Source organism: Colletotrichum acutatum (assembly GCF_030867785.1).
Source record: "Colletotrichum acutatum strain CBS 112980 chromosome Unknown BDZ83scaffold_53, whole genome shotgun sequence".
Classification (NCBI taxonomy): Eukaryota; Fungi; Ascomycota; class Sordariomycetes; order Glomerellales; family Glomerellaceae; genus Colletotrichum; species Colletotrichum acutatum.
In genome coordinates this window covers 231,032-243,468 of record NW_026849047.1, presented here as the reverse complement: position 1 = coordinate 243,468, position 12,437 = coordinate 231,032, and the positions used below count along the sequence as shown (strand labels likewise).

At 52.7% G+C, this 12,437-nt stretch overlaps 1 protein-coding gene across 1 annotated transcript; it reads left to right on the top strand.

The window, feature by feature from the left end:
- Positions 1-11,409: 11,409 nt before the first annotated feature.
- On the top strand, positions 11,410-11,922 carry BDZ83DRAFT_623375 (uncharacterized protein). Its single transcript, XM_060508379.1, has one exon. It carries the CDS (start codon positions 11,554-11,556, stop codon positions 11,803-11,805), a length of 252 nt encoding a protein of 83 aa, XP_060364402.1. The 5' UTR covers positions 11,410-11,553; the 3' UTR covers positions 11,806-11,922.
- Positions 11,923-12,437: the final 515 nt, after the last annotated feature.

The following is a 12,437-nucleotide window of genomic DNA, read 5'->3' as shown; positions in this document are numbered from 1 at the left end:
CGTTTTCTCTTCCTTCTTTCTATTCCCTATCTCCCCTTCTGCCTCTGGAGTCTGCCTGCCCTTTGAACGATCCTCTCGAAATGGATTTGGACAACTTGTTTTCTGCAAGAACCAAGGGAGAAAATCTGCCTCGCCGTTGTGTGGCTGGGCTGGAGATTCGACGAAACTTTTGGCACAACTTGTTTTTTTCTCTCTTTTCCTCATTTCAATTTCTCTTGCTCTTGCTTTGCCTCTTGCCTGATTCGTCACGCTCGCCCGTTCCGCATGCCTTAGTTCCCAAGTTCCAGAAGCAAATACAAATCCCATAAAACGCCCATTCCAGGCAGATGCATCATCCCACAAAGGGACAAAGTGAGAGGGGATCCATTCAATTTAGACACTGGGCAGTCAAATAAGGCACATAGTCCAAACTGGCACTAGTTCTCGCATCGACCAGGAAATGCGAACGGAATGGGAAACAAATTCGGTACATGGTTTCCGTCCCATGTTTGTCAGAAACCTTTTGGTCCGGATCAAGCAATGCCCTTACACCCAAAGATGGACGCAAGAAACCAAAAGGCAATAATAAAAGGTTCCTCTGATACTCCACGTTATTAATGCAGCAGCTCAGATCACAGGATCATCCCATGTTTGGACCAACAGAGTTCACACCCCCTCACGTCTGTGCGAGCTTATTATGCTCTTCTTGTTCCCGCCGACTTGTCATCATCTATACTTGGTCGATAGCCAACAGGCATGATCACTCCTCAATGATGCTTTCGTGATAATCATCAATTTCATCTCATCTTCAGAGTTCAAACTCTGACTTTCCATGTCAAGGTTGAAATCGAAAGAAGGGGGGCACGGGGGGTAACGACAGTGAGGAGGAGGGGGAAATGGATTACAAACAGATGAGCTATGGAGTAAGTGGGCAGAACATCAGCCTGCCACGCCGAAAAACTCGAGACAACTCATGTCAAGTCGTCGGAAGTTGGGAACACGACGCTTCAACTTGTCTTGACACCTTGCTCCCAGCATCCGAGACCATGAGTTCTGCCTCCATGTGGATGCCCACGCCGAGTTGAAGGAAATACCGAAAATATGACGAGGATCCACTCATGAAGGGAGGAAAGCCTGGATGGAGAAAATAGCCATGGCGAAGAGGCGGATCCTAGGAACCCCTTTGAGGGACAAGGCTTTGCTTTTCCTTCTAGAGCTTCTTCTGGCCTGCTACCTTTCCTTCTGTTTCTTACCAAGTCGCCCCGCGGTCCATCGCTTTATTTCTCATCTCCCTGATCCTGATGGTGGGGAAAGGGAAAAGGCAGGGCGAAAGGGCGGGAAGGGCTTCTGGAGAGAGACACGCCTGATTACCGTTTCGTACCGATTCGTTTCCAGACTCAAGAGTCAAGGGCACCGGTGACCGCACCCTGCCTGGGTCTTCTTTGCTCACTGTAATTGTGATGATTTCCGCCTCTCCGCTTGCCCAGCGCGGTTTCAATCTCCCTCGGCTGTGGGGGGCTAATGGCAGAAGCAGAACTGGTGTCTGCCTCGCCATTCTCCGCCCGTCCAGTCCTCACGTCGCCGTTCACCCTTCCCCTCTTCCGCGATGCGTCCTGCTGACTCCGTCTTGGTGCCTGCCGCCCCCAACCCTTCATCCGCGTAACATCATCGTCTGTTTTTCTCTTCAAAGGTGGGGATGGTAAAGAACGTCTCCGGCGGACACGGCGTGCACGGCAGACGCGAGCCGGTGAGACGGGAGGCAAACATTGTTTCGCCTTTGGGGGTTAAACCTCCGATGCGGATGGGCTTCACTCAAGGAGTCAAGCCTCAAGCCTCATCCTCTCAGGTACAACAGTGGGCAAGGGTAGGGATTCGACCATCCAAGAACATGGCGAGAAAACGCATTGCGGGATTAGGGGCACCCCATGCCTATGGCAACTCGGTGCCAGTCCCGGTTCCTTGGCCAGTTGGCGGTTGGCCAGTCGTTATTTCCCGCAGTGACTCGCCGGATGTAGTATCCGTGGATTTGGGGGGTTCTTAGACTATGGGGGTTGGCACGTTGAAAAACGGGTTTGGCCACAGTGAGCTTTTGAGAAGCAACCCCTCAAAGATCATTTCCATATCGGGACGCTAGCTGGAAAGGACGAAAGGCCTCGTCTCGCCGGGGAACGTCCGCATGGCCAAGTGGCATTGACTAGCCCTGCCGTTGTCTCGGTAGGGCGCTGATGCCCTGGACTTTTGTCTGGTCCATTTCAAACTCCTCACAAAGGCCGCCCTCCTTGCACGCTGCCCTAGGGATGTCTACGAATACTTCATAGGTATTGTACAACGGGATAGACTCGTGTGAATGACGTGCTGTGAACTCTAGACTCAATTAGAATCTTGGCCTAATCTGACAAGCGAGCGCTGAGATGCTTTTTGCAATCGCCCTCGCATGATCGGCCAATGTGTGCTGAGTTCTCCGTTGTAGATGAGATGAAACCTACGAGGCCTAAAAGAGAGGGAAACAAGGTGTTGCGCCTTGCAAATTAGATGCCACCATCTTGCCGTCCAGCCCGCATCTGCTAGGAACACTTGCATATCCTCTCCTTGCTTGTGCATCCCCCACTTCACGACAGGATGAGGTTATTGTATCCGTACTCTGTACGGAGTACGTTTAGGCGAGCTCTGTCAAGTCCGGCCTGGACCTGTCTATGGACGCTGGCCCAGTTCCCTTGGCACGCCTGGAAAGAGACGGTGGGAACAGGGAATTACCATGACGTGCGGGACAATCTCCTTTTCCGAGGATCCGAGGCGTGGCAGGGTGGTATCCCTCACTACCCTCATTTATCTTCGACGCAAGCCTTGTAAGCACCGTCGAAAAGCATTTCGGACGGCGGCTTGATACTTCCAGTGACTGTCCAGTCGTCTCAAAATGGAACGGTAGGGATATTCGAGAGGGCATGGTCCCAAATCGGCCAGAGCGTCATGGGCCCTTTTCTAGCATCATCCTCGACTCAAGCACAGAGAGAGAGAGAAAGAGAGAGATGAGACGAGACGCATGAGATGGGTTGGATGGGAGGCCAGGCGGATTGACTTTCCCCACCTAATAAACTTGTGACAAAAGCTAGTGAGCCCAATGCCGCAATCAGTCGAGCTTCACCTCCCTAGCAACTATCATCGAAACTTCGATCCAATCGCCAGAGTGGCAGAGAGCCGGCTGAGAGGATCCTTGTCCCCGTCCACATTGGCGTTCTGGAGAACGGAAGGGGAATCGGAAGGGAAGACCTGGCGACGCTTTGCCCTCCAATCTCTCTGTAGTCCACGAGCAGGTTCGCCATGGTTCCTCTCGCAGGAGATGACGAAGAGATAATTCTAGTACCCAGATGACCCAGAATTCCCCATGAGCTAGCGCCGACTCGGGAACAGGTGGCCAGAGCCCTTCGAGACAACGGCATTCGCAACTGAAGCTTGTGTTCACACAGCAATGGCAGCCTGTAATAACTTTGCATGCAGTCGCCTGCCAGGCACCTAGGCCGTCTTATTAATTCGAAAGAAGAAGACGATATTGTCTCAGAAATCACTGAATTAGCGCCACATGGCGTTGTCGGCTTGGGTCGACATCTGTCAACCACGCACGCTTCCCAACTAATCTGCTGATGCGCCCTGTGGCGGGCAAACGTGCTTGCTAAACCACGGTTTTAGCACGAGTACGTTACAGGACAGAGAGGCTAGTACCGCGCCGCTCGTAGCGGTAGAGCTGTTAGTTAGATGACTGCATAATTCAACCCAGTCTCTAATTCAAGGATCGACTTTGGCGCGAAGCCCGCGGAACAAGAGGCTCGAGGCTCGCGAGGGTCGGGAAGAGAACGGTGTTTTCGTTGACCGTCGACATACAGAGTCTTCTAATGAGAAAAATAGAGCAAGACTTCGTGTAATGATCACAAATGTGTCTTCTTTGCTCGTGTCCAGACTGCGCTGAAAAAGCCGCATTTCCGGAGTTAAAGCTTGGTTGAGGGTACTCTTCCACTTCGCTAATTACGTTGGCCAAGGATCTTCATGCGGCCTCATCGCAGATCAGCTCGGTCGACAGATCTTTTTAGGCATGTAGGACAGTTACGCAAGCTCCAATGAGCCGAAGGAGCGGGACTTTGGCGCGTAGCGATGCCACTCCTGTGTCGAGTCGAGACTCGGACGGTGTGGGTGTCAGTGTCGTAGTGTTGCTCGTGGGGCTGGGTGATGTTCGTTATCCGTCCTCGTCTCGTCCTCCCTAGCCCATCGATCGCATTCCGCCGATAACCCGGCCCCTTACCCCTCTCCCACGCAGATCTTTAGGGCAAGCTTCGTGGAGGATCAGCGTAGCAGAAGCACGAGCATGATGCGCCGCGGAACGCATGCAAAGCACATGCTTGCCACACTTGTCTGGACCAGCTTTGACGATCGCGCCTTCTCTACTAAGTGTGCCGAGCTAGCTTAATATAAGCTGTGTTGAGCTGGCCATCCTTGGAGCTGATTCTTCATAGAAAAGGTCTATCCGGTAGTATCACACCGAATTCGAGGTGCTGCAATCGCTAGCAAATACGTAGCCTATGTCAGGCCAGTTTTTGCTGGCGAGAGTTTTGCTGGATCAACCCCCTGTCCTGAACCTGACCAGCAATGTTGGACCGTCCTCACTCATAACTTTCTGGATGGTACTTTCGGCTATACAGAACCAATCAGTTCGTCGGCTGCGGCTGAGGAATGCGCTGTAGTTCGTGAGCATCAACACAGAATGCAGAGGGTTTTTCCTGCGCTGCGAATCGTCACATGCCGAATGAGACGCTTGGTTTGACAGCAGAACATGCGCTTCCCGCAGCGGGCACCCAATCTCCTCTGCAATTCTCTCCGGAAGTCCGCGAATCTAAAGTTACTGCAGCCAGTCTGCAACTGGGTTCCTGGGTTGTGGTAGCTGAGCAAGCCTCTTGGATAGCGGTGGCCAACGCTTCCTTCGGTTCGGTGGAAGGAGGGATCTAGAGTCCTTTCGTGCCTTCTCGAGAGCCTGTCATGTCAGGCTGTCGATGCACAACACGATAGATTCGGCTACGAGTCCTCCATGGTATATACTCAGGGTGCTTGAGACTCCGTAGTACTTAACTTCCACAGCTGAAGAGAAGAGTCTCCCGGAGTGCCAACGCCCTTGTCGACATCTTGAATGGGTGAGATGAAACCGCCACCAAATTGGACAGTGGAAGGCTGACGATGTGTGGGTGTGTCCACCGCTGGCTTGGCGGGGTCTGACGGGTCCAGGGCTGACCGGCATTAGGGGAGATTGTGATTTGGAGATTCCTGCAGCGGGCGGGTGAATTGAACGGTCAGGGACGTGGCGTTGTCCGGCCTTGGGGATGAGAGGGGGCAAACGGCCATGCTTCGGTGTTCCGTCGTGGAAGAAGCAGAAGTGCAGGACCACCGCCCAAATTCCGGATAAGGTTGACAGACCATCTTGGGGGAGCCACGATGCCGTTTTTGGCGGTATTGCGGATGAACCATCGAAGAATTGGCTTTGTCGTGACCGGAATGGATCTCCGAGTGCTGGTGTCTGAGGTAGCTGCGGGCGTAGAGAGCACCTCAGTGCAAATGCTGCGAAACTAGGCTGGCGATAGTTGGAGCCAAGCTGGTGGATCGAGCCACAAGCCCAAAGTTGTAGTCAAGTGCTCCAGAGCCGCATGATTAGTGTTGAAATGCGTGGCGTCGCCCGAAGCGTGTGATGCACGTCCTGAGGAGCTTCAGTCTGTGGCCTGTGCCTCTGGCAATAGAAAGAAGAAGTATTCGTAGGCTGTAGGCCATGACAAGGTGGCAGTGGCACTTGTCCGTCACGTCGAGGCAAGGTCGTCCGAGGCCATTTACAGCAATGGACATGGTTTGTGCGCGTTAACGGTGTTCGTCTGAGTAGCATGCATCAAGAGATGCGTACGTCCGTAACAGACAGTGGCCCTGGGAACAAAGATGGCGGTTTGATTCGTAGTGGGTAGATGCTTTGCAGGATGCTTGGACAACTGGAAGAGATCGGGTGAGGGTCGTAGCGAGGCTGAATAGGTGTAATTTGAAAGAGAGAAGTTCGAGTAAGCGCAATGGAAGGGTTGCAGGTTACTGCAGCCGACGGGCTGAGCGATTCTGTGGTGCCCATGCCGAGTTTGGACGCTTGCGCCATTCCGGGAAATTGGAGTTGCTTCCCATCAGCGGCAATTGATAACTGCGGTGACTGCTTTACTCACAGAATCGAGCTTTATTTCTATTCTCGTTTCCATCTCCAACTTTTCGCGCATCCTCCTTCCTTTTCCCGCTCCTACGTTGTGGTGGTGGTAATAGGTATCCGTACATAGCAAGTGGTGGTAGATGGTCATTGGCGACTGCAGCAGTGCAAGTGCAGGCAGGCAGTTATGGTCAACGTGGATGAAAAGGATGGCCCCTGCTTCCTCGTCACCGTGTTTCAGATTAACAGTCACGGCAAGGGTTTACCTGCCTTTTAGCTCCGCACCTTCTTAGTTACCCAATGTCTTTCCTTGGGAGCTCATTCCGACTGGGTGGGTAAGCAGGGGTATAGCTTCCAGGAAACGTCGTGGTTGTGAAGAAGGAGCGGGCACTCGGGATACATCCACGCATGCCTCCCCTGTTTTCACACCCATGCGGGGATACGTACTGCACAGTCATGCAGATTGGTCTCCATTGCTATCCAAAAAGAGACTAGAGCCAATCGAGGGACGGAACCGCTCCTGTCACAAACTTCTCAGAGGGGAAAGTGCCGCCCTTGTTGATTGGTCAACATTCGATGAAAGGCGATCTGGGATCGTCCGGGCGCCATCGCATTTGCAAGTGCAAAGAGATTTGCTGGGTCCAAAGTCGAGAATCTGGATTCCAGATTCCGGTCTAGCCCAGTCCCCTAGTCCCAATACACCAACACAGAAAGGATTAGCACCACCAGAATGAAAAGTCAACACATAATGAAAGGCGACTCTACCGATGTTCAACAGAGTATCCGTAGTACACTCTTGATATGTTTCTTGTCTGCTTTCAGTCGCTGCACATCGTGACTTATCAGTCAGTATCTGATCCCCCTCTCGAGTCTAGAGAAAGGGTGTAACGCTCATGGCGAAAATGCGGCCATTCATCCACAGTGCAACATGAAAGGCTATTTTTACGACAATTGGAGCCAGCCACAGTCGAACGAGCTGTACCGTACAACTAACCATCGGCCATGGCGTACAGAGTCACAGAGCACCGCGTGCTCCGAAACGTACGAATGCTCCGAAACTTGGCCGCCACCGCCCTTCTCCATGTTGCGTAACGAGGTACTCCAGAAGAGAGTTCATATCCTATTCTGGCAACTACGCCGCTGTTGGCTGGAAGAAGCATCCAATCAAAAGATTGAAATTTCTGTCGCCTCTAAGGTCTGAACTCGGCGCGTTGAGTTGAAGCAGCATGCCCAAATAGCCTGGAATCCGGGATTGGCCCGTCAGCGTGACCTCTTTGGCGATCCTAGTCAACAAATCCACTTGCGACTGACACGATGGCAGCCTGACAGGTAGCAACAACATTTCAAAGAGTTTCTTGATAAACAAATAACATCGCTCAAGCCTACAGGTCGTTTCCGGAGACAAGTGCTCGCTCGTGAGCTTGATAGTTGATACATCTGCCTTCTACTGCGGAGACCACGTCGAATCGTGCATCTCATCTTGATAAGCCGCGGAAGGGCATCAAAACGAATTGCAATGCCTTCAACCCCGACTCTCGGTAACACATTGCTTCTTCTTCCACGTTGAAACCGGCGATAGGATTCTACGAGACCGATGCTGAATAGCCCAACCGTCGAGCTCCCCTCGCTTGAGCGGCAGGGCTAGAAGGATGGCTGCTCAACGCTAAGCTTGCCTCAGATTCCTCCTCATCTGATACGGTTTTGAGGACGGGGAAAACTATGATATTGATCTTTCTCGGCCTTCAACATGACTTTACCGCAGCACATTTTCAACCAGGCGTGAAATCCATCATCTCGCTGCCTAGCCGGACGTTCCCCGATCACGATGCGTTGGCCGTTGGGCAATTTAAGTTGATAACCTTGGATTCATCTGTGCACAGTTGCCATTGTGGACCGCGCTCAGAACGCTTTTAATCTCCTCTCGGTTCTCGATGCATTCGACCACCATTCCCTTTCCAGCCAGGCCCCTGTCGGAGCCGGACCAGCGTCAAAACCAATTAGCAACGACTATCCGTACGCATATGCGTCTTCTGTCCCCTTTGGTTGTAGACAATGCAATGGCAGACGAGACTTGACCACCCGGTTCCGCCTTCCAGAGCCATGTAGCAAGACACGCCTGGCTGAATCGAGGCAATGCTGCGCAGCGATGGTGGAGGAGACGCTTCCTTGCCTGTCGTAGACTACCGAGGGTGAGACGAGCGCCGGCGGGCGGCAGACGAGACAAGAACTTGCATCAAACAGCTGCGGCCGCCTAGCCCAGGCGCCGTTGGGCCAGGCAGGCTTCCCGCCACCACCAAGCTATCCCATGAATGACGGAGAGAATCTTTCGGGGTTGGGATCTCTCCTTGACACCTTATGCCGCAGAGTTAGAGCCTGCTTCTCCGAATCAACCTATATCGATAGGTTCTCGAGCAACGCGTGAGCAAGAGGCGCTACGGAAGCGCCCACTGAAAGATATAGTTTCTCGATTTCTACATTGGGTCTCGCCTTTGTCTTGACTATATTCCCGGCCATCAGCCACACCGTCGGAATCTGGAGTGACCGCACCGTCAGATTGCCTCGCTGAGAGGACTCAACAACACCAGATGGCTTGCTTGACTGCAAGACGCTATCTCTACACCAGTTCGTGTCCGAAGTTCTATGGCGGATCGCGCCCTCTCTCTCGTTACCATTGTCTGTCACACGGCTAGCCGAACCAAATGATCTACCATGCGCGGACATTGCTGTGCCCTCGAATGCCAACAAACATTGACATTGGCTCACCTCAATGATGATCTCATAAGCTTACGGTACAGAATGCCTGGTCTTCTGTTCAGCTGACAGGTTGGTTGAATGTCAACGTCAGACAAACATCTGGCTCAATGCTTGTTTCAAAAGCAATAATCATTATCTACAAGATACTTGAGCTAAGAGCAGCAACACAGAAAGCAGAGATTGTTTCCCATCTTAAGGTATCTTGAATACACAGATCTTCTTGACTTGGGCACTACTCTTCAGTCCAAAATCTACAAGGCAGTTTACGCGGTTTCATCCCAATGCACTTGCCTGTGAACTTTCGCAGCAAGGTAAGGCAAAGGTAGAGAAGGTAAGCTAGGGGAGAGATGGCGCACAGCCGTAGGTACGTACCGATGTAACGTGTCCAGGTATCTCCCGAGCATCCAGAATCCTTCGGACGCACACGCCGCCCACCCCTTGAGAACTCGGTACGTCCTCACCAATTACGTACCTCACTGAGGCGTCTAAGGCACCCTGTCCCGTTCTCTTTCTGCCAACTACGAACACCCACTCCCAGCTTCTTCATTCCTTGGCCTCGCCCTCGGTGGCCTCCTCTCACACCAGCAACGACAGCCCGTTTTTTAATACCTCGTCAAACCAGAGAAATCCACACACACCCCTTGTGGCACCTTCACACCCTCTTCTCCAGCTCTCCGCTGACTCTTGAACCATCAACTGTGGCTGGTCTCTTTTGAATCCCCCTTGGACCACGGACAGCCAACCCCACTTCAACCTGCTGCGCTGGTGCTGCTGCAGGGCTCGAGTCTGTTTACTGAAGGCTACAGTAACAATACCTCGTTGTTTCTCTTGGGCCAGAAACTTCGCTGCTACGGTCAAGGATGATGATTACATGAGGCAGACGCGGAAAGGCAAGTGTTGGAGTAGGAGCTCCGCGCCGAACTTAAGACCTGACTCTTGGGCTCGACATCCCATCCATCACTCAACTTGCTTTCAGCAGTCGAGGTACGTGTATCCCTGCTTGACTGAGCTTTTGGAATCAAATAATACCTACCTTACCTACCATGTAGTCCAATAACCAGTAGACGAGGTCTGTGAGCGTTGCTAAGTGAAGACAAAAGAAGCCCGGTAAATACTACATATCATGAGAATCTCCGAAACGCATTATGGTTCTTCCACGAGGCGGCTTTCATGTTCCAATACGCACCGGCAAATCACCAGACGAGACAAGAGGGGGCTAGACAAAACATCAGCACGGCCAGGAGACGTATCCTTGTTCTCGCATGCTTCAGCACGAGACCGCATCGCGTCCCATTCGCGTCTGCAACAAAAGCGTCCAATCAGTATCTCTGAACTGATAGCTTTGTGAGTGAACTCGCTCGAACTCGCTTTCTCAGCTGACCTGCGGCCATAACCCCGCCCAGTTCCATCTCGCTAGTGTACATATCGAGCTTGAGTATACAAAAGTGAGAAATCAATGTGCAGAGTCTAGCTGAAGCCTCGAGTTCGGGCCAGGCCAAAAACGGTTCGTATCAAGCTTTGGGAACGTGTATTGTCCCTGAGTTTCCTGATATCGACCTCGTTGTCTCTCTCTGTCAACCTCCCTCGCGCTTTTGCGGCTTCTCCTCTTTCTTTCCTTCCGCCTTACAGGTGATGGTGTCGTCAACTCATCATCAGGATCGACCCTGCGCCTCTGGTCGAACTCTGCTCACACACTTCTGCATTTGTCTGCTGCCTCCAAGATGCGTACCAGGCTATCCCTGCTGGCTACGGAAGTTGAACTGCAATCAAAGAGAGCACGGCGGCACTCGCACGCGTACGCGATTTCCCAACGACGACACCCCTCAATCACCTACCCACTTTGGGAAGCTAGGCGAAACTACAATGCTTACCCACCGACGGCAGCTCCTGGCGGAGTCTCTATACATAATCAGGTCACAAAGCTGCATGCCAAGCACGAGAGCGCGGAGAATTATCGAAGGACCAGGGGACAAAGATGACTGTGTGCGATGCAAGCAAGAAACATCTTGCGCAGTCAGAAGAGGGAATAGCTGCAGCAGCCTCATCGGCGGTGGCAGCGTCAACACTCAGCAAATGGACGTCGATATCAAGGCCAAAGTCCGAAGTTCTCATGTTCCGGCTCGTTCTGCCCTACGCTCACTCGAGCCGGCTTGTCAACCCCCCTTGATAGCCATACGCAGCGCTGCGCATGCATTGTCTTGCGTGTCGTGCGTATCCTGTCAGTGAGGGTGGCTTGCGCCTTGCCACCGGATACTGGTCTTCTCCTGTTCTCGTCTCGCTTCGACGATACCGCAGTCCAACCCCCGCTCTTGCACTTTAGCTCGTATTAGAGCCTGGTACGGATACTGTAGGTATGCGGTTACGGTTCGTCTCTTTTTCTTTTTTTTTTTTCTTCTTTTTTTTTTTTACCTCTCTCCTTTGGATACACAAGCTGTAGGTGTTGGGTCACGGTACAGTCCCTAGAGCTGTAGTGATGATTGGGTTGAAACGTCTACTTGTAGCTGACAGTAACACGAAGCCGATGCTGGCGCAGGAAGTACTGATACAATAAACAGCTCGAGATTGACCGAGCATAGGTAATAGCCGGCCCAAAGACGTCGGGATCCTCGACAATGGTGACTCCAAGCCCAACCACCATGCACCCTTTTCTGGTCCTGGGAGAGGGATCGATAGATTCCTTACATCACTTCTCGCCCCCAACTTCCGATTTCCAACTGTCTTTGCTGCAGCATCCATCATCCGGCATCCTGGCCCTCTGGCATCTAGCATCCACAGACAGCACACCCACATCCACATCCCACATCCCTCGTTCCTCATTCCTCATTCCTCGTTCGCCTTTGCCGTCCGTTCATCTTGAAGTCTGATTCTACGCCAATGTGGGATTTCCCCATCTTGGCCCAATGCTGACTAGCCGCCTTCGCCACAGTTCCCGGGTTTACACCCCCTTCATAACCCCATCACCACCCCCACCCCCTTGGCCCTTGCTGGGGTCTTGGGAGTGGGAGGAGTCCCTGTGGGCGTGGGCGTGCAGACACCCCCTCGCGCCACTTGATCTGAGGGTCGGGACCGCGGACTGGACTGGGCTGGGCTTGGACACAAACAACGCGCACCCCCCTGTGCTCATCCCCCTCCATGTGTCATCTCTTCTGATACGCGCTGGTTGTAAATGAAATAAACCAGGCTCACTGTCATTCTCCACCACGGGCGACGCACCTTGACTACCATCCATTCCGCACCGAGCCTTATCCTGAACTGTCCGTAAACGGCCGGGCCATCTCCTAGACTCATATGCCTCTCTCTGTCCTTTGCATTCTCCTCCTATCCGCACTTATCACTTCATGGGTGGTGCTTGCGATTCAAATCTGCCAGGAGAGTTGGCGACTCCCTGAGTGTCTCCTGAGTATCCGTAGGACCTCGACGGCCTTGGATGGACCTGGGCATCTCATACCATAATTCCTGCACGCCTCGTCGGGTCAGTCAGGCCTTGCTGGAGTGG